The sequence below is a fragment of the Gekko japonicus genome, unplaced genomic scaffold (genome assembly GCF_001447785.1).
Source record: "Gekko japonicus isolate JY-2015 unplaced genomic scaffold, Gekko_japonicus_V1.1 scaffold1099, whole genome shotgun sequence".
In the NCBI taxonomy this organism is placed as follows: domain Eukaryota; kingdom Metazoa; phylum Chordata; class Lepidosauria; order Squamata; family Gekkonidae; genus Gekko; species Gekko japonicus.
Genome location: NW_015174874.1, coordinates 58,589 through 81,125, shown reverse-complemented (window position 1 = coordinate 81,125; position 22,537 = coordinate 58,589). Strand labels below are relative to the sequence as shown.

At 47.9% G+C, this 22,537-nt stretch overlaps 1 protein-coding gene across 1 annotated transcript in view; it reads left to right on the top strand.

The window, feature by feature from the left end:
- The window catches only part of LOC107121830 (discoidin, CUB and LCCL domain-containing protein 1-like), a 68,711-nt gene that overhangs the window by 36,722 nt on the left and 9,452 nt on the right, over positions 1-22,537 (top strand). The window contains exons 4-13 of the mRNA XM_015424830.1: positions 768-819; positions 3,021-3,093; positions 4,450-4,583; positions 7,198-7,235; positions 7,776-7,970; positions 11,399-11,517; positions 11,847-12,027; positions 16,619-16,711; positions 20,363-20,453; positions 21,933-21,970. Coding sequence (XP_015280316.1) covers positions 768-819; positions 3,021-3,093; positions 4,450-4,583; positions 7,198-7,235; positions 7,776-7,970; positions 11,399-11,517; positions 11,847-12,027; positions 16,619-16,711; positions 20,363-20,453; positions 21,933-21,970 — 1,014 coding nt within the window. The remainder of the gene's footprint in view (positions 1-767; positions 820-3,020; positions 3,094-4,449; positions 4,584-7,197; positions 7,236-7,775; positions 7,971-11,398; positions 11,518-11,846; positions 12,028-16,618; positions 16,712-20,362; positions 20,454-21,932; positions 21,971-22,537) is intronic.

Sequence of the window (22,537 nt, the reverse complement as noted above, 5' to 3'; positions counted from 1 at the left end):
GAAGTTTTGGAACTCAAAGACCAGCCATATGCTGGCCAGCCACATGCTGGCCAGCCACATGGGGGATCCAAGGACTTTATAACAAGTGAATTGGCCTTCAACGTACGCTACTTGCAGGGTTGTTGTGAGGTTTAAAGAAGTAGGTGAAAAATATGTAACCTACCCTCTGAGCTTCTTGGGAGAAGGGTGCAAGAAGATGCAACTCCCAGTTCTCCTGAATTCTATTCAGTTTTATTGGGTGACACATGGATTCTGCACTGGAGAAGCCAATCTTTAAGAAACGTTTGCAGTGTGGCTTCATTCACATGTCATGAACAAAGTGGTATTTGTTTGTGATGGGCATGAATCTGGTTAATTGTCAGGCTTGCACTCTCAACCCCTCCTTCTCTTGCATGGAAATCTTTCCTCAAAGTCCAATGAAGAAGGATTAAACTGTAGTTAAGAATCCCAGTTACCAGGGAAGAAACAAACCTTGGTTCATTGAGGTACCCACATTCGGACATCGTGACCAATTGGCTTTAGCATGAAGACTTCCATCTTCAATGGCAGCATGCTGCACAAGAGCTCAACAGTTAACAAGCTTCATTTCCATCACATACAAACTCCAGCTGGTTCCTGATGTTTGGCTTCAGACTGTGAAATCATTTCAAAGGAGGCAGTGAGATCTGGAAGGTGCCACGTCGGCTGGATCCTCATTTGTAGCAATCCACTCACGAACAACTGATATTGTCAGCTATAATCCGTTACCCCTTTCTTCTGTCTTTTAGATTTGATTTCCTGTTTGCAGAAGGGTATCCATTACAGCAAGGAACAAATCAGGTGAGTGCCAATCCATGGAGACTCTGCTCTGGTTGGCTATAAATACAAAATGAGTTCCGCCCTCCTCTGCAGTTCATGGTTAGCACAAGATGGCACTCAGGTACATGGAAGATTTATTTATTTCAGAAATGTCTATGCTGCCTCATCAGAGTTCTGCTCAAGGAGGTTAGCAGTTAAAATAATGTTATGGATAGAAAAAAGGGTTTTAGGCACAGGGGGGAATGAGTAAGTATATTACTATGGTGTTACATAATTTTGGAACTCTCTTCTCAGGGAGATTCGACTGTCTGCCTTTGTGGGCATCTTTTACCAGCAGGTGAAGATTTTTGTTTCTTATGGCATACCCCCAGTAATGGTTACTGGCTCTCCTCCTGGTGTTGTTTCTTTATGGGTGCGTTCAGATGCGCCATTTGATTTGGTGTTGTGACTGTTCAAGAACGGATTTTATATGCACGATCACACAGTCAACATCTGCCTCCCATCCCCAGCCGTTGGTTTCCGGCTCAAAACCCCCTTTAACCCGGAGTATTTTGTTACCAGGTCCCAAGTGGTGTTTTCTCAGTTCTCCTGTTTAAAGCCGCATTTTCTCCCTGTGTGATCGCTCCTCCGGTGTCAAGCCACTTCCAGTGGTTTAAATCCCCTCCCCGCTCGAAAGCTGCTGCGGAAACCCGAGGCTTCAGCTTTTAGCCCGCCATTTTTTTAGCGTCAGCAGTGTGCGCATAGGTGGAGCTCCACTTCCGCGTTTATAAAATCGACGTTTAAACGGTCACTCATTTTAGTGTTTATATGAGTTTGGGATCTCACGGAGGCCATTTTCGGGTCAAAAGTTTAAAGGGAAGTCTTTTGTTGGAGGGGTTGGATTGATTTGCCCTGGTGGTTCTGCGCATGCGCCATGATAGTCTCCCCCCATTCTACGGATGAGCGCCTATGTGCATGAGCAAACTGAGAAAAATTTTAAAAATGCCGACACACACTCCTGCACGTCGGTAGTGTAGATGCTGGGGAGCGATGTGACTGCGTGGTGAGGCGGGATTAGGGAGGTAAGTGTGAGCACGACTATCCAGATCAAAGATAATCGTGTCAGAACCAGACTAGTTTAAACTGCTCTTAGCACGCCGTCTGAACACACCCTATGTGTTTTTAATTGAATTGTTTTATAATTTTAACTGTATTTTTAATTGCTTAAATGTTTTAGTGCTTTTTTATGTTCACTCTTTTGTGAACCCTGATTGGGTGGAACAGTGGCATAAAAATGTTTTAAAGAAATATAATTGGTAGTAGGGTATAGCACTATAAGGAGCTGCGGTGGCTCAAGTGGTTAAGATGCTGAACTGCAGGCTGTGGAAGGTCAGTAGTTCAGCAGTTCGAGACCCGGGTGTGCCGCATGATGGAGTGAGCTCCCGTCTCTAGTTCCAGCTCCTGCCAACCTAGCAGTTCAAAAGCAAGAAATTGCAAGTAGATAAATAGGTACCACTTCGGTGGGAAGGTAACAGCGTCCTGTGCGCCTTGGTGTTTAGTCATGCCGGCCACATGACCACGGAAATGTCTTCGGACAGCGCTGGCTCTTCGGCTTTGAAACGGAGATGAGCACCGCAACCCTAGAGTCAGATTCGACTGGCTTTCGAGCAAGGGAACCTTTACCTTTAGTGGCTGATACCCCCTTCCTCCAGCGGTGTCAAACTGGGGTGTGCCCTTGACTGGCTTTCAAGCAGGGGAACCTTTACCTTTACCTTTATAGCACTATAATGTTATTGATTGCTAATGGATTTTTTTAAGTCTTCCTGTGGGGGGGGGAGGAAATGGTGGGTGCAAGAGAATGGAGAGGGGGAAATGGCACTGGGTGTGGGTTGAGGATATTTGGAAACCTGTATTGTCCTGCCCACATGTGAGCTAGCACTCTTTGTTTCAGAAATATGGGATCAAAGGAGGGGAAACTGCACAAGACAAACAAGAGGCTGGTGTTATGATACTTCTCCCCCCACACAAAAAATGTCTACTTTGAGAGCAGGGGTGCAAAAAATCTGTGCAGGAGCAGCCTGAAATAGATGGCCTGACATCACTGTATAACAGCCTTGCCTATGTTCATAAGCCCAAAAGCGTGCTTTCCTAAGACAATATAAATGCTGGCTGTCACACAGACCTGCTGCCACCACTTGCAAGGAAGAAGGGTTTTCACCCTGTGCTTTTTAATCCTGCTGCAGAGTGTACTGTCCTGCAGGCTGCAAGGAAGTCACAGGAGACATATGGGGCAACATGAGACAAGGCTACCGTGATGTGAGTACAGCACTGTCAACTGTACTTTCAAATCATGCTTTGTTTGCTGAGTGGTGTCTTCAGGGTCTGGTTTAACAGATCAGAGCTCCCAGCTTTTTTTTTTCTTTAAAGCCACCACTATGTAATTTCAATCAAAACCATGGCAAAAGGGGAAAGGGTTTAAGTCTTCCTCCCCATACTATTTTCTTGACCTGAAACTGATGTTACTTGGCCCGTTGGTACTCGCATCTGGACTTTTTTTTCCCTTTTTGGTCTCATCAAAACCGTTTACTGAATATCAGACATTCTGCTCATATGGCTATAATGTTTTACTTTTGTATTGGTTTGTATTATGTTCTACTTTGTTGTAAAAAATTGAAAAAAAAGTAAATATATTTTAAAAAATCAACATTTACTGGGGGGGGGGGGAGATGACATACTGAATTCCCAAAATGGGCTAGATTTTAGAGAGAGAACCAATTCAGAACAGTAAAGCTCAGGGGCGCCCCCCTTTATAGATCACAGCTCCCAGGCTTCAAGATGGAACCTCCTGAATACAGACAAAGAGTCTTCTAACCGATGCTCCCTCTAAGCTGTGGAGTCTTATGAGCAAAAATTCTACTTTGTGAGCTACTGGCATTAAAGTTGTGAGCGAGCCATTTGGCTACTGCATAAATTAGTTTGCTCTGGAGCCATCCCTCCTGAGCTTGGACAAAAATGTATGAGCCAGAGGCTAAAAACTGCACGCTAGCTCACACTAACTCAGCTTAGAGGGAACACTGCTTCTAACAGTAGCATCAAATAGCTACCCTTCGGTAGCACTGTAAGAGGTGTCTAATTGGACCTCTGCCTCATCTTTTTCCTTTTGCACTTCAGCCTGTGCATATGCTTCTTTTACCACTTACCTTTCATACTGGGGTAGCTCCCCCTGGCTTGGTCCCCAAGAATGGAGAGCAGAGCTGTAGTCAGACGGCTGCAGATTAATGGGACCATGCCCAGACACCTTCCACACAAGAAGACGGTGGTGGCAACAGCAGAAAAGCGTATCTGTACTTTCACGTTTTCCCAGTGGGGCATATGGCAGTGCACTTGGGCTTTCTGGAGTTGGGAAAATGGTGCAGGAAGTAAGTTTTAAACCCACCCTCCCCCAGTGCCACGATCCTAATCCAAATCAAATCCCTGCCATGCCTAATTGATCCAATCATGGAAATCCCAGGATCTAGCCTGATCTGTTTAAGAGAACTTTGGGAGCTGGTGTAGCACCACAGCTAAGAGAACAGACATAATCCAAGAGATAGCTCATGCAAACGATTATGGTGCCACCAGACTCCTGATTATCTTTGCTTTCATTCACTGTCTCATACTAATTCCCTCCAGACCTCCGTTCTCTGCAAGGCTGCTGTCCATGCTGGTGTGATCCTAGATGAACAGGGAGGGCAGATTACGTTGTTGCAAGGAAAGGGGATCACTCTGTATGAATCATCCTTTGCTAATGGACTCTACTCAAAAAGGTAAGCAGAACTGGATTGACCAACAACCAGGGGTCATTTCCTGCAGGAGTGCACAGGAGCAGAGCTCTGGCAGTAAAGAGCCCAGGGGGCGGGCACATGCAACAAGCCCCACCCCCTGCTCCCAGCAGCCCTGAGTCAGAGCAAGAAGCAGCCAGGTAAGTTGCAGAGCTCCGCCTGGCCCCCCGGTCCAAAACAGTCTAGTGGCACCTTTAAGACCAAGTTTTATTCAGGTACAAGCTCTCCCTCCTCTGCGAGGACCGATCTGCACGTTCCCCCCCCCCCCCAGTAGCTAGCAATCCGAAACAGTCCAGTGGAGCCTGAGTGGTGGGGGTTGCCTTCTGTCACACTTCTGGTGATGTCAGGGGGGGTAGCATATGCAAATAAGTTATGCTAATGAATTATGCTAATGAGCTCCTGCACCTCTTTTTCTACGAAATGACCCCTGCCAACAACCAAACACCAACTTCCGGATCCCTCTTTGAATGGGCTAAATTTCAGTTTAATTTAGCCCAAGTTTTATGTGCTCTTTAAGTGTAGGGACTTCTGTCCACAATAAGTGGAGCTGACACATATTTTTTCTCCCAAGAAACAAAAATACCAATGGACAGGCCCCAGCAATTAAATAAAATTTATGCAGCATATTGATAGAACAAGTGGAGGACCTGCAAGGACTTGTAGGGGGTAGGGGGGAAATGTCACTTCCCCTTCCCCTGCTAATTTCTTCTTTCCCTTTCCTGAAAGCCCCTATAGCCTCTCCTCTTTTCCTGCTTCCTTCTCTCCTTCCCACCCACCAGCCAATATACCTTTATCTGCCCCCTTGTCTTCAGCTTTCCTTCTTTCCCTCCCCCAGCAGCCTGTTCCCAGGGAAACTGTAGCTAAGCTGCAGGGTGCCAGTAACCAGGCTGGGACCAGTTATGAGGTGCTGGCCAGAGCAGGCCTTGTTGCACAGTGGGGAATCCCAAGGACTTGTGGGAGATACCTCACTTTCCTCTGTATGCTGCTCCCCACACTGTTTCCTCTTTCCCCCTCCTGACAACCCCCATTTCCTCAACTTTCCTTGTGTCCCTTTCTCCTTCCCACTCACCAAGCAACCTAACTTTTATATGCCACCCATCTTCAGCTATACTTATTATTTATTTACTTCATTTATACCCCATCTTTCTCCACAATGGAAACGAAAAGAAGCTTCGGTCATTCTCCTGTCCGGCCATGGTCCCAGTTACCAGATGTCAGTATCCACAGATGGGGCCATGTTGAGAATTAGATAAATTGATTAATTATATACTTATATAGTTCAATCTAATCCTTCTCAGGCATATGAAGGATGAATCCAGCCCAGTATCCTGTTTCCATCAGTGGCAAGCCAGAGGTCTCTGGAAAGTCCCTAATCAGGGCATGGAAACTACAGCCCTCCTCTTGTTGTTTGTTACTAGGGTTGCCAAGTGTGAATTCAGCCGCAGCGGGGGACTCCTGGCTGGCGGCTGGAGTGCGCGCGCGCCGCATCCATGTCGCCCGGAAGTGACGCAGGCATGCTGGGCACGCTGGGGGCGGGGCCACGACCATCCGAGGGAAAACCATAGAGTTTTCCCTCGGATGACCGTGGCCCCGCCCTCGGCATGCCCGGCGTGCCTGCGTCACTTCTGGGCGACGTGCACGTTGGGGTGGAGTTCCCCCCGGGGCCCGATCCGCCAGCAGCGGGGAACGGGCCTCTGGGGCGAGGGTTTCCCCGCCCCCCGGGGGGACTTGGCAAGCCTATTTGTTACCAGTGTCAAGAATTACGAGATACATTGCCTCTGAACACAAAGATGATATGATTTGTTTTTAAGCTAAAATAGCTCTCTTCTCTCTAGCAGTTTCCCATTGGGTAGTTTTACATTAATTAAAGTGGAAAAACACAGTTATACAAAATTAGCCAGGCAGAAACTGGATGGCATGGAATAAATAACCATAGGCTTAAAAAACAGCAGTAATGATAAAATAATGTCTTATTTCTTAACACACTTTTGTGAATTATGTTTTCAAAGGTAAGCGGGGAAATGCTATTCATTTGTGATGACAAAAGAGTTAAGTTTTGGCTTGATGAGGAAAAGAGCCGGGTGAACCTACTTTAGGGTTGCCAAGTCTTACCTTTAGCTGGAGTGGGGGACTCCTGGCTGTTTCCCAGAGCGCGCGCGTGCCGCAACCACGTCACCCGGAAGTGACGTGATCACGCTGGGCACGCTGGGGGCGGGGCCATGACCATCCGAGGGAAAACCATAGAGTTTTCCCTCGGATGACCGTGGCCCCGCCCCCAGCGTGCCTGGCATAGTCGCGTCACTTCCGGGTGACGTGCATGTCACGTACTTGGGGGTGGGGTTCCCCCCGGGGCCCGATCCGCCAGCGGCGGGGAACAGGCGTCTGGGGTGGGGGTTTCCCTGCCCCCCGGGGGGACTTGGCAAGCCTAACCTACTTGGGAAGGCTGGTCCACAGCAAAAGGGGCCACTAACAAGAAGGCCTCTAGTCTCCTTACTGAAGGCATTCTGGAAATCCTCTGAGCGATCAAAAATAGCTGACACTTGAAGAGTTTGCAGCCCAAGACATTTTACCCTCTCCCTCTTTTTCTCATTCTAAATAGGGGACCCTTATCTGAAAAGCGGCTCATCTTTCATAAAGGTTTGTCATTATACTAGTTTTAATTCTTTACTCTTTCATATTTATATCCCACCATTATTTCAAGAAGCTCGGGGGGGGGGGGCATACATGAACGGGATTTCCCCAGCTCACCTTTGTGATTCAAGCAGGGCCTACCATCAACATACTGCAACCATTTTTCCTCTTACCTTGTAAGGTAGGTTAGGCTGGGAGAGGGAATGGCCAGACTAAAGTCACTGTATGGGCTTTGTGGCACCCAGTGGGGTGTTCAAACCCATCCCCTCCCTAGTCCCAGTCTAGTGCTTTAACCACTATACAGCAATGTCTCTGTCTACAGTATATCCTTTTAGCGGTTACTCAAACCTCCCAGCAGCTGCTGCATGTCTCCCCTTTGCACTGGCAGGTTAGCTTTGCCATTTGGTCCTTGTTAGCAGTGATGCCTTTCTCTGTGTTTTGCAGCAACAGCAACACAAAAATATTTCAGAAAAACTGAAACCATTGGAACTACCTCGTAAGGTTGTTGAGAACAAAGAATGCAAGCCCCTTTCCTTCCTTTTTCAGACTGTGATGGAGTCTTGGAAGCATCCAGCTTCAACGCATCATCCTGCTGGCATGAGCAGAATGCCATGGGAGAGAATCAGATCTGGACCGCTGAGCATGCTGCTTTTAGTAGCAGTGGGGTCTCCTGGGCAGCAGATCAGAGCTCTACAGGAGAGTGGCTGGAGGTAGATTTGGGTGGAAGGAGAAACGTCACAGGTCAGTAAGTATCAAGCAGCTTTTCCCTTTTCCAAGCAAACTTCTCCAGCACCTTTTAAAGTCAAAGTATAGCCATGGGAACCCCCAGTTTCCTTTATAGAGCTAATCACAGCAGAGGGGGGCTGGTTTCCATGAGCAAAACTATGCAGGAGCAGACAGGTTAAGCCCCTTCTCCTTGTCTTGTGTGACCCCATTCCAGGGTTCTACGTGGCCATTATTTGACTGTAAAAAGCAAGCAGGGATCCATGACCTCTATGATGTCTACTTGGACCTATGTGTTTTTTTTTTTGCACCCCAATGGAGATAGTAAATTTGTACTTATCATTATTTTAATAAACCAGAAGCCTCTACTTATGTTTTTATGGGTGAATAAATTCCTTATTTTCAAGGCTTTTTTTTCTTTTTAAAGAGATGCCGGAACTTTCAAGAGGGAAATGAAGTTTTCAATCTGTATACTGAAAACTCATGAACTTTTAAACATTTTTTTTAAAAAAACATCTTTTTTAAAAAATCTGCTGCTTGAAACATAAAAAAGATCATGCACCAGGCAAGCAGCTGAGGGGGGCAAGATGAGGAGCCATTCCAAAGATGAGGAGCCTATTCCTAAAAGGCCCTCTCTCTGGTGGCTAGATATCCACCTCACTTCAGAAGACGGTGGCACATGGGGAGGGCCTGTACATTTGCCCCCATGGGGCAAACAGTCACGCTGCAGGGCCGTTTCTGGTCAGGAAAATTATTTTAGGTGGAAGAGTTTTTTAAAAATTCCCCTTGCACAGTAGTCTTGATCCACATTAGTGGCTGCATGCCTGTTATTTACGAAGGAACCATGTAATATTCAGTCAGTAATGTTTTTCTATACACTTCTCCATTTTTATTCTCTTTTTCTTCTTTGCCTTCACCAGTTGCCTCATTCCTTCCTCTCCTGCCTCCGTTGCCTCAGAAACACTGCTGTCACGCTGAACAAGTCAAATATTATGTCTCAGAAATTCACTTTTTGTGTTGTTTTCAAGAAGCCGGAGGAGAAATTGTGGCTTTTGTGAAGCCACCTCAGAATGCACTTGTTAATTGGCGAGGGGGAGAAAGAAGCTTTGTGAGGCTGGGTTGCCAGAGGCTGAGTGGAATTCAGAAAAGGAAAATAGTTGGGGGGAAGAGGGGTTATTTGATCACTGCCCTGTCTGATGCTTGGTGAAACATTCAAAGCCCATCCAGGCCTGAAAACTGTTCAGGGAAAGGTTCTTGGTGGCCATGACACAGATAATCAGGGGAAAGCTGAGGAAATCCTGTTACATTCCCGTCAGCTAAAAATCTAAAGAAAGGAAATCATGCTTGATTCCTTTAGGCTTCTCATGAAGTGTCAAACCACATGGGATGCTGAGTCCTTAGAGCCCAGACTGGGGATCTGTGATCAGTTCCTTAGACATGTATTTTAACTACAAGAAGCAATGGCATGGAAGGCCATAAGAACCTCTTAGTTGCCTTGGTGGATCAGACCAGTGGTCCATCTAATCCAGCATCCCGTTTCATACAGTGGCCAGCCAACAAGGTTGCCAACTCTGGGTTGGGAAATACCTGGAAATTTGGGGAGTTGAGCCTGGGGAGACCAGGGTTTGGTGAGAGGAGGGACGTCAGCAGGGTATAATGCCATAGAGTCCACCCTCCAGAGCAGCCATTTTCTCCAAGGAAATTGATCTTGGTTGTCTAGAAATCAATCGTAATAGCAGTAGACAACCAGGTGCTACCTGGAGGTGGCAGCCTTACAACCAACTATCCTAGAGGGCCAAGACCTTCCCCTGATCACTGGTCCTTGAGCAACAAGACACCCACCGTATTTGCTTCTTGCACCACTCCCATACTAAACTCCTGGTAGCAAGCCCTGTTTGCAAGGTCTAGTACCACTCTGTGAGGGCCCAATCTAGATAGGAGTACCAGGGCTGGGAAAAGACAGTTGGTCTTTGTCTAGATAAGACCTTTTCTGTGGCCGAGTTCAGCCCCCTCTCCTCCTCCTGACCTTACTAATATGGTTTGTTGTTTCTGGGTCCCCCCCCCCCACTATTGCTAACCAATTCCTGTTGAATGAAGACGATCTGCTGTTACGGCTATTTTAATTAGTTAATCTTTGTTGCTGTTACTGTTTTTGTAAATTTCCCTGAAGGCCAGATTTGGTGGAAAGGCAGGATCATTTTAAAATAAATAAATAAATACTGCATTGGGCTTGGATCATAGAGATCTGGGTTCATATTCCTGCTCCAAGCATGAACTCTCTGGACGGTGCTGAGCAAAATGCCTAGGCATAGATCACTGTGGTGTGTTCCCTCTAAGCTGTGGAGTCTTGTGAGCAAAAATTCTACTTTGTGAGCTACTGGCATTCAAGCTGTGAGTGAGCGATTTGGCTTCTGCATAAATTAGTTGGCTCCGGAGCCATCCTTCCTGAGCTGAGACAAAAATGTGTGAGCCGGAGGCTAAAAAACTGTGAGCCAGCTCACACTAACTCAGCTTAGAGGGAACACTGGTTACCTGTGCTGTGTTGGGGAAATTATATTTCCCTGGCAGTATTCAATCCCTCTCCTCTCTAGAAATGAAGGGGTGGCATCTGCCCTATGATTCTTCCTCCTGGTTCCTTAAGGAGAAGCCACAGTCCAGAGGCCTGGGAGGCTGTGGAACAGTTCAGTGTCTGGCATCTGCTTGAGATCTCTTGTCAGCTGGTGTTGCTGCTGTTAGCCTAGATCGGTGATGGGGAACCTTTTAGAGACCGAGTGCCCAAACTGCGACCCAAAACCCACTTATTTATCGCAAAGTGCCAACACGGCAATTTAACCTGAATACTGAGGTTTTACTTTAGAAAAAACAACTCCTACATTAACTTAAGATGATCCAAACAAAGTAAGGAAAGCAATCCCAAATGCTTTCATTTACTTAAAATTATTTGGCAGATTATTCGACACTTTAATGATGGTCTGGGCCTGGCTGGGGCGATGGCACGCGTGCCCACAGAGAGGGCTCTGAGTGCCACCTCTGGCACCCGTGCCATAGGTTCGCCACCACTGGCCTAGATGGACTTCTTGTCTGACTTAATAGGGCAGCTGCTTTTTGTATATAAATTCATGTCGAGTCAGTGGGACCAACAGTAAAGGCATCTGAGCACAGGCTCTTCCCATGATTCTCCCCAATAATTCTACATCAACCTCATGAGGAGGGTTAGGCCAAGAGATCTTCACTGGTTCAAGTTCACTCACACATCTTTCTATGTCTGTTGAAGCTAATGGACTTCGATTGCTTAGATTGGTACTGTTAACGGACTTGAGTACTGAGTGGGTGTTTGAACCCAGGATTCCCTGGCCTAGCCACTACATCAAGCTGTCCTTAAGCATCTTGCTTATGTGCCACTCTCATGGCTTTTAGGTACAAATTTAACCATATTATTGTTCCAGAAATTATAACAAAGGGGTCCTCGCATAAATATAACTACTACATAAAGTCCTACAGAGTCCTTTTCAGCCGGGATGGGAAGAACTGGAAAGTCTATAAGTCCAAAAATGGAGACGATAAGGTAAGACTGGTAAATATTGGGAAGTGGGTCTATTGGGATGGAGATGGTTAACAATAGTCGATATGCAAAGTAGCCTCCCCCTGCTCTGCTAATAACATTTGAAAGAAGGAAATGTGTCCTTTGAAAATACATTTTCCCTTTAAAATGCGAACAACAGAACAGGGAGTCTGGTTTCAAACAGTGAAATCAAAGACTGAAGCTGAAGTTAAACCCCTATCCTTCTCTGCACAGCCCTGAGACAAGTTGAGATCACCCAAACCTGCAATAAACAAACACCATCACAGCTTTCCATGTCAGTTTCTAATTCTTCCTTCTCCCCACCCTGCCAGGTCTTTAAAGGAAATAGTGACAGCTACCAAGAGGTCTCCAACACTTTCATCCCACCAATCCTGGCTCGTTACCTGCGCATCACACCCCAGAGCTGGAACCAGAGGGTTGCGCTGAAAGTGGAGTTGTTGGGATGTCAGGTGGCACGCCTCAAGGCAATGCGCCCATACAGCGATAATGGAAGTAAGGAGCAGCAACTTGCCTATCCGGATTGATACTCTTTGATGATCACCAACTGGCTCATCTTCCTTTAGGGCGATCGTGTCAGCTTCCTTGTTAATAAGGAGGGGGGTGTTTTCATGCAGCCCACACATGCACAGGTTACCTGGAATGCTAATGCATGCCACTGAAGGGCAAGGGGGAAGCAGCCACATCCAGACTAGCATCAGGAGTTGGTGCACATCCTTGCAGGAGGGTTAAAGGTAAAGGTAAAGGTTCCCTTGCTCGAAAGCCAGTCGAATCCGACTCTAGGGTTGCGGTGCTCATCTCCGTTTCAAAGCCGAAGAGCCAGCGCTGTCTGAAGACGTTTCCGTGGTCATGTGGCCGGCATGACTAAACACCGAGGCGCACGGAACGCTGTTACCTACCCACTGAAGTGGTCCCTATTTATCTACTTGCAATTTCTTGCTTTCGAACTGCTAGGTTGGCAGGAGCTGGAACTAGAGATGGGAGCTCACCCCATCATGCGGCACCCGGGTCTTGAACTGCTGAACTACTGACCTTCCACAGCCTGCAGTTCAGTGTCTTAACCACTTGAGCCACCGCAGGAGGGTTACTGCCAAGCAAAAGAGCTTGGCCTTTTTGTAAGAGTCATACTGCACTCCCTCTGAGAGACTCTCCCACCAAGAACTGAGAGATTTTGATGCTGCAGGGGCTTTAGGATAAACACTCATTTCCTGACAAGCAGGAGGCTAGTGGGAGGCAGTGCGGGAACCACGCTTAGCTGCCTTTTCTCTCTCACCAGGAAAGGGAAGATCACTCTACAGGATCTTCCATTTCCTGATTGGGTGGAGGAAGTGGAGCACTAACTCTCTAGCTTCCTTTCGCCCTGACTTGTTGACCACAGAGCAAATTGTAAATAGTTCATGTATGTTAAAGAGGTTGATCGGGTAGAGGACAATGAGGCGTGATGATGTACTTTATGGGAGGGCCACTGGAGGGCATCTTGCCTATAGGAGGTAGTGCTATAGGCCTCAAAAACCTGGAGACAGTCTTTATCCACAACTGTTAGGGACAAAGTCTTATGAGTTCATCTAAACCTGCAGTTCCCTTTGTGGTATCCATGGGCATATGGTACCCACCTGCTTTATCCTCAAAATATCTCTTCTCCAAAACAAACAGCCAGTCTTGGCTTTCCTCCACTGTCAAAGGAGACACTTCAGAAGAGCCCAGAAGGTATCATCATTGTGCCTGCAGGGAGCACCTGTATGGAAACAGCTGCTTTCAACAAAGGAGGATGTTTGGCTTGGAACCCTCTAATGTTTTGTGGAACCTCCCACTGTTTGAACCCAACCCCATGGCAGCCATTTTCGGATTGGTTTCCCCTCGCCCTCCCCCCATGACATCCATTTTGTTGTGGCACTCACAACGAAATTCCAAGAGCGCTCGCAAGAGTGGGAACCCCTGACCTAAACCATAGAGAGATGTGGTGATCTGGTTCTGAAAGACAGGAGGATGATACATCTCACTTTGAGTCACCAAGGATTCTTACACTTCAGATGCTTTCACCGGAGACTGAAATCACCTGGGGCAGGGGTAATTATGCTTGGTAATGCAGAACAAAAAGCAAGAGAAGAGGCATTTGTCATACAAATATGCATTCCAGCTGATGGAAGTTTATCCATCTCATTGAAGGCCCATAAAAGCAAGAAGTGCTTTGAATTGAATATATAGTCAAATCTTTTCTCCTAGGCTACCCACAGAGAATCGTTTCCTCCCATTAACAGTACAATATCTTGAAAGCAGGGAGGGGAAAGTAGCAGAAGACAGAGGCAATTTGTCAAATGGGTGGCTTGTTTTTTAGACTTCACCACGAACACTTGTCTGCTATGTAGGATAGCGGCAATTAGCACTGGGATCAGCATGGTCCCTATGGGGCTTATGGTGACCAGGTAGGCACTGAATCACTCCAGAACAACAGCAGGAAGTGCAGGAGACAGACGTATTTCTGCCAGCTGTTTCTCGACATTCCTGAATGTTGTATGAAAAGTTGCATTTCCTCCTGGAGGGAAAGGCCAGAGCCAGCATCAGGGCTCAGCATCATTGGGCAACTGCCAAGGCCCACCTCTCTGCAGGGGGCTCACGGTTTACTGCCAGAGCCCCTTGGCCTTGCAGTGACAGCCTGCGCAGCCATCTCCCTGTTTGAGGAAGCATGTAGAGATAGGGACAGTGAACAAAAGGGCAGTAGCAGCTCCCTGCTCCTTCACTTCCCCTGTCCCTCTGGGCAATGGGTAGGACTAGGTCCAGCCCAGAAGTGAGCCAGCGGAGGCACCTTGCCCAAAGGCCACCCAAACCCTGGAGCCAGGAACGGCCATAGCTCAGGTAGAGCACATACTTTGTACGCTGAAGTACCCAGTTCTCTTCCCAACATCTCTGATTAGAAGGATCTCCAGTAGCAGGATGTTCTGTTTAAACAGCTGTTTTGCAAGCTGTTTCATTGTTGCAGTTTAGACGTTTGTCCCATTAGAGAAACTGTAGCCTGATGCTGGGCAGACGAGAGACCTCTACACTGGGTGGGGTGGGGTGGGGTGGGAATCAGAGTGGTGGGAACGGAGGAACAAAGATGGAGGAGAAAGTAGAACACGGGCTATAAGAGGGGTAGAAGAATAAAACCTGATGTTATGATTCCTGCCTTGTGTTATCTCCTTGCCTGCATTAAGTTACAAAACAGCGCTGGGGGAAACCTTTTCCTAACATCTGAAGAGATGCTGCCCGTGGGAGTGAGCAGAGTAGGCCCCATTCTCCACCTGGCCCTCTCACAGGCCACCAAGGTCGAGCCAAGACGGAACTGACCTTCAATGGTGGAACAAGAGCCTTGCTACAAGGCGCTGCCAATAGCTCAGCACAAGCTAGGTTAGAGAACTAATTAACTAGCAAAGGCTAGAGCTCACCTGAAGGCTTATATAGGGAGATGAGACTCTCACCTTTACCTGTAGCCATACATGGGTCCTGATCAATGTTCCCTCTAAGCTGTGGAGTCTTGTGAGCAAAAATTTTACTTCGTGAGCTACTGGCATTAAAGTTGTGAGCAAGCAATTTGGCTACTGCATAAATTAGTTTGCTTTGGAGCCATACTTCCTGAGCTAAGACAAAAATGGGTGAGCTGGAGGCTAAAAAACTGTGAGCTAGCTCACACTAACTCAGCTTAGAGGGAACACTGGTCCTGATCCTGCACAGACCTAGAGTGTGGTACATATCTTGAGCTGCTAGGGATGTGCTCCTAGAGATGGGGGGGCACTAGTTGCTGAAGAGACCACTTGGAGGCTTTGAATCTGCCCAAGGCTCTGGCTCTTGGATGGGAACCACTTGTGACTGAGACCGTGTGTGTGTGGGTCTTCTCCTGAAGATCCTCAGGGACAAGGAGGCTGTGGTATAATGAGGACCACAGGGAGATTCTCTTCCCTCCTGGAATCTCCCCCTCTTTGGAGGATTCCAGTGGGGATGGGCTGGGGTAGACCCTGACACAATACTAGGTGAGACAAACCAATGGTATAAGACAGGTTCCTATGGAGGGTATGCCCTGTCTAGGAATCCATCCTGGTTTTCTCTTAGTAAAAGATGGCCCCTCATTCAAAACTTTCCCACAATAAACGTTTTGTGCAAGCATGGTGAGGGACATTGCCCTCTCCTTGTCCCAGTGGAACATTCTGATATGTTCAACTCAGTGTTCAGCCTAGCTATATGCCCTCTTCCACAACATGATACTCACACAACAGCAAATGGCTCGAAAGAGCACAATCAATTTTTGTTTTAAATCCCTGGCTGTGTCAAATTGTTCTTGCTCAGGTCTCAGCACATGCAGACCCACAAAGAGCCACACAGGGCCAATGAGGACCAGTAGTGGCCAATCCCAAATGTGTCAAAGGCCCTCTGGGTCCTGCAAATATAGCTTTTAGCCAGATTCACAATATTCACATTTCTGTATGTTCTCCCATTCCAACACTGCAAGTTCTGGACACAGAATTCAGTATTCTACAAACTGCAGCTTGTATTCCCCCCCCCCCCAAATTTCCTGGCCCTTAAAATGGTCAAGATAGCCGAGAGAGTATGCGGGCATGGTGGGGAAGTGCCAAAAGATCGGAAATGGGAGCTTCCAGAAGTCAAGCTAAAATGTTAAACAAAATAATCTTGAGAAAATCTGTGCAAATATGTTTTTCAGCTGCATAATGTGCTGTATTATGGGTACTGCACCAAATTTGTCACCTTTGTTTGCTTAGCTGTAAAGTACAAACCACTGTATGTGCAAGATCCAAGCAAAAAATGTAGAATGTGTCATGTCTCCCACCTACTGATAACTGGCCATGCCCAGTTACAACAGTGGGCCAGATTCTCTCCATGGCAAGCATGACCACTGATTTTATATGTTTGAATGTGTTTTAAATTTTATTGTATTTATTGAAATGTTGTGACCTGCCCTGAGCCCGTTTACGGGATGGGTGGGATATAAATGCAATAAATAAATAAATGCTTATCTGTGCCCAGTCCATATAGCCCAGTCCCAAGTGCGTGAGGCAGAGCATGTTGTCCTCATGAAATCCTCCACTTTTTTTTGCAGTCCAAAGTGGCCCCAAGGAGCTCCCCATCCTGACCAGCATTCCGGCCATTTTCACCCCAAACCCTGGAATAGTAATCAGTTCTGAGAAAACAGGTAAGTGCTTCCCAAATTCTATTTCTAAGGAAGAGCTTTTTTTTCTAGTGGTCACAGCAGGAGTGCTGGTTCTGCCTTCTCCCCTGCAATTAGGCTTGCCATGTCCCCCCGGGGGGTGGGGAAAACCCCGCCCCAGAAGCCCATTCCCTGCCGCTGGCGGATCGGGCCCCGGGGGGAACCCCACCCCGACGTGCGCGTTACCCGGAAGTGACGATGCGGGGCATGCTGGGGGCGGGGCCACGGTCATCCGAGGGAAAACTCTATGGTTTTCCCTCGGATGGTTGTGGCCCCGCCCCCAGCGTGCCTGGCGTCATCACGTCACTTCAGCGCGCGCTTCAGCCGCCCTCCAGCTGCCAGCGGGGGGTCCCCCGCTCCGACAAAATTTTGACTTGGCAACCCTACCTGCAATCTAGGAATGCTTTGTATGTTGCCAATTTCAGGCAGGAGTGGACTCCTACCAGCCATCCTACCCTAGACACAGAACACACACATACATGCAAAAAGCTCCTTGCATGAATAGCCACCCCATCCTAACAGCCCTACATGACCCAGGATCAGGGTACTTGAAGAACCACTTACTCCCAGAAGAACCTCTCCAATAATTAAGAATTTTATCAGCAGTTCTGCTCTGTGGATTTCCATGGTTTGAAATAAGGGCTACTAGAGCCAGGGTCATTTTTTTTCCGGGGCTCCTAGGTTGTGGCATACCCTTCCTACAACTGACACCGACACAGTTGAGGTTTGGGCTCCAGCGTGAGACCTTTCTTTTACTGAGGCTTGCTATAAAGTTTGTTGGCCAGCCTTCTGAATACCACCTCTGAATACTGTCTGGGAACACTGTAGGCACATGGGCTGTGTGCAGAAACACCCTGGTATGAGCTCTGACGCGTCCTGCTAACACGGATCCCATGGTGCCCACAAAGTGCTTTTAGACAGTGGATGGGGTCAGGTGGGGGGTTTGCCAGTAAGCCTTCTGATTGGCCACTGAATATCTGATTGGCTGTGCAGATTTTTTTAATGCTGCTTTGGCAGCAGCTACTACCACAGCACAAGGATCTTCACTGTGTGACAGAAGGTAAGCTGCTGCAACCATTGTGTGGCTGGCTCCACCTCCTGTGGCAGCCATTTTGTGGTTGTGCCCACCTAGGGTTGCCAGCCCTCTGGTCCAGGCGGGGGTTCCCCCACTTTTGTGGGCTCCTCCCCACCGCCAGCTAGCTGGCCGGTGGGGGGAACCCCGCCTACAAATGCCCCAAAACGTGGCACGGTGTTGCACAGCAACACTCTAGTTTTTGGGCAAAACTCTATGGTAAATTTGGGCTCAAACCATAGAGTTTTGCCCCAAACTAGAGCATTGTTGCACGACAGTGGCACAATGTAATCACTTCTGGGTTACATCATCACACCACGTGTGCTTTGCACACCCAACAGAAGATCCCAGCAAGGCCCAGAGATCTGCCCCACCAGAAAGAAGGTAGGAGCTGGCAATCCTATGCCCACCATACTGTGTCAAAATACTAAAGGTACCCACTGGTTCAAAAAGGTTGGGGACCCTCTCGCTAAAGAATTCTCAGGCATGGTCTGCACACATGAAAGAAACTTGGGGTGGTCAAATAGACTGCAGTACAGTTCCTTCCTATGAACAACTCTCTTCAAATAGCAAACTAGCACAGCAGGAAGAAAGCTTCTGACCCACTCTTTTTGGCTGCGGTCATACGTGCCATTTGGCACGGAGGGGAAGCGAGCCTATTTTCCCTGGTTGAAATTGACACAGCGTTGCACAGTCACACAGCCTTTGTAGCTGTGGGCTCAGCCCATCACTGCCCAATCAGACGGCATGTAGCCGAGTGGGGTTTTTTTTTGCCTTTTGTTTCCCATGCGCATAAATGAGGAATCGCACCTCCGCACTGAGGATTCCCCATGGAGTATGTAGTTATGCGCATACTGCTAAGTGAGGGGAAAAAACCCAGCACCAAGTCGGGATGGAGACTATCCTGATGGCCTAAGTGCGTGCTGGAGCAATCAGACAGGGGAAAGTCCATCCATAGCCCATTGACGAGCATTAGGACCGGACCTTCCCCAGTGTCTTCTGACTCCACTTCTTTGGCAGAGCAGCACAGGGTGCCGATGGCTGTGGAACCTTTCCCAGGCCCTTTCCCAGGCATTCGCAGCCGAGTCAGATCTAAAGGCACATCTGACCACAGCCTTTGTTCACTATTTGGGCTTTCTGCTTGCCAGGCACTCTTCACTGGCAGTTTAAAGTGGTCTCATCTACCACCTCAGCAGCTGACCATCTTGTTCTGCTGAGTATGTTAACCTGGATGCTCATAAGTGCATTTGAATACATCTGCATACATCTGCACTGGAAAACCCCCTCTTTCACACATTCAAGTGATCCAGAAGAGGGATCTGAAATCTGAACAGTAACTCTATTGCATGTGTGTGTGCCTGCAGGCGCATAACAGTCCTGACAGAGAGGAAGCTGGGAGAGACCTTTCCCTGCCTGAGATGCTGGAGAGATGCTGCTGGTCAGGGTAGACAGCTGTCAACTGGACAGACCATACATATACATGTAGCGGCCTTATACTGAATCAGACCATAGGTCCATCAAGGTCAGTATTATCTACTCAGACTGACAGCAACTCTCCAGTGTCTCAGGTAGTAGTCTTTCATATCGCCTACTGCCTGGTCCTTTCAACTGGAGATGCCAGGGACTGAACCTGGGACCTGCTACATGCAAAGCAGATGCTCTACCCCTGAGCTACAGTCCCTCCCCAAATGACCTGGCTTAGTATATGAGGCAGTTCCACATGCTCAGAGTTTTGTTAAAGCACCTTCTTTGTTTTTTGCTGATGCTTCTTTGCTGTGTTTTATTCTGCGTAGCATTTTGCTACTTTTATATTGCAGCTGTTTGTATATAGATTAAAATCTTGCATTGCTTCTTTAAACAATTTTCTGTCACTGATGTTCCTACCAGTGGGGACCAGTGATACTTGTGGGGGGGGGCCCCACTGCTGCTGATTCCCTCCTTGAGGCTCAGGGCGGGGACTCGCGGGAGGGGGGAAAGCCCTTCCCTCCCGATCACCAAACAGCTCCAGCCTCCACTACGTCCTACTGAGCCCTGCGGCAGGGCTGGAGCAGCCATCGGTGTGCTTCTCTGCTGCTGCCAGACCCAGTGCAGCAGCCAGCGTTCTCCACTGCCATGGCTGGGCTGGAGCAGCTGCCAGGGTGCTCTTCTGCTGCTGGGCTCAGAATGACAGCAGGCCAGCGGTCAGGTAGCCTCAGGACCAGAGACAGACAAACATGTCCACAGGGCCCAGTAGAAGCGATATCAGGACCAGGACCCAAGATGCATAAGGGGTATTTCACGTTTTAGCAGAAATCCACTACTGCCTACCACTTTTGCAACACAATCTTGAATGTTCCCCCCCGTTAAAAAAAAGAAAATCAGGACATCAGAACAGCATTCATGCAACGTGATTTATAGAACTGCTACACATATACGAAGCATAGAATTAATGAGACTTGTGCCCAGTAGGCCACCAGCCAACTCCTTAATATTAGGCTTAATTCCTGTTTGCTGAGTGCTGCTTTAATGGCCTGGAGCAGAAATCTAGGATTTTCCATTTTTCTGACGCCTCCCTTCTTACCCAGGTCCTCCGTTACTAGTGATGTTGCTGATTGGAGGCTTCGTGCTCATCTCCTCTGCCTTACTACTGCTGGCTTTCCTCTGCCTTAAGAAGAGGTAAGTAAATTTTCCCTTTCTTGGCCCACCAATCACAAGGGGGATCTCCTCCAAACCTAACCTTGGCAGGAAAGAGACCTCACAAGGAGCACTCTGTATCCTTCCTAGAATCTCCTGCTGATATGAACACCAAAGGAATACCAAATTTGGAACAAAGAAGGATTCAACCTAAGTAGTTTCCACAAAGAGGCTATTTGTAAAGTTTACGTGCCGTCTCTATAGAGACCTGCTCAAGGCAACTCACAAAGTAAAAACAATACAATATAATAATTTTTAAAAGAATTATTAATGTTAAAACAAACCATAAGAATGGAGGGGGGGGAGATATGAAAACAGCATGAAACAAGATTCAACAGCCTAAAACAATATCCCCAGGGGTCGTTTCGTAGAAAAAGAGCTACGGGAACTCATTAACATAACTCATTAGCATATGCCACACACCCTGACATCACCGGAAGTGTGTCATAAGGCCACACCCCCTGACATCACCGGGAGTGTGTCATAAGGCCACACACCTCGCCCCCAACGGTCCCGGCCACCGCTGCCGGCCTTGCAGCTCCACTGCTGAGCGCTATGAGGGGCCCGACGGTGGACCTGCAAGGCCGGCAGGAGTGCAAGGAAGCCCTGCGAAGGCCCTCCCTGGCCCCAGGCAGGCAGGGGTGGGGAGAGGCAGGGAGGAAGCAACTTACCCTCCCTCTTCTCCTGCCTCCTCCTGGCTGAATGAGGGCCGGAAGCGGGGCGGCCGGAAGCGGGGGGCGGGGCTTCGTCATGTGCCCCGCCCCCTTTACCTCACCCGGGGGAACCGCGATCCCCCCCCGAAATGACCTCTGAATATCCCCCAAACAGCCCTTGGGCTAGAAGCAAGTCACAAAACAACTTAAAAATAGAGAACCCCGCCTCAGTTAAAAGCCTGAGTAAAAAGAAATGTTTTGGTTTTGTAACTAAAGGACAGAAAAGCAGGTGTCAAGTGAGCTTGGGGGGGGGACTCCAAAGGCAAGATGCCATCACTGAGAAAGCACCATCTCTGATTGCTACCCACCTCACCTCTGCAGGTGGAGACAAACAGCGTAGCATAGGAAGGAGACATTTTGGCATTTCGCTTGGAGTGTATGCCTTGTGAGACCATGCCACATTACACTTAGGCTGCAGTTATCTCCATGAACATTCTCACCATAAGCAGGTTGCCTCCAACCCTGTATAAAAATAAGTTTGCAGGAACCATTGGGCAGCCATCAAGGAATACATTGCACGTTCACGACCCAAGCGTGCACGAGACATTGTCAGTTTTGTTGCACCCCTAGTGCAAATTGTTTGGATGTCACTCAGTAGCCCTGTGGACTTCTACACACTGAAATTCAGGAGTTGTTTTCAACTATTTTTCTTTAGAGTGGTCCACAAAACTGTATTGTATTCTTGTGCCGAGTGGGGGCAGGGTAGGGGGTTTCTGAATCCTCTGTGGTCTTCTCTCTCCCTCTGCAGGAAGACAGCGGTTGATCAAGACTGTGGTCTTGTAAAAGGTAAATCATTCAACACCACACATAGGACCTGGAACAACAAATGTGTAATTTGGCCTTTAACAGTGAATGTGTGTGTGTGTGGGGGGGAGATATAGGGGAAGGGGCTAACTTTTTTGTCATACTATTTCCCTGATCAAATATGCCTCTTCCTTGGGCTGCTTTAAAACCCAGTAGGCGAAAAACACAGTCAGAATCTGGGTCCCCGTTGTTGTTTTTTTGCCTCCTGGTGTGAGACAGAGGGATCTGTGACTGCATAAATGACAGGCAGAACAGTTTAAACTTCTCTTCCCCAGCGCTGCAGCACTGATTTGCACTTTCCATAAGTTTCCTGTAAGTTTTCTGTCTGTTTCAGTGGTACTCACTCTGTGGTTCATGGAGAGCCACAGTCACAATGACCATAACAAGGAACCACACCCTGTGCAGCACCTCACACACACACATACCACGATTATTAAATATATAAGAATTACCTTTCTAATTTCCTCAGAGTACTTCTCAGCATGTAGGTTTGTCTCCCCCCCACACACACTGTTAAACCTCACCCTGCTCTTATGTCTCTGGAAAGTG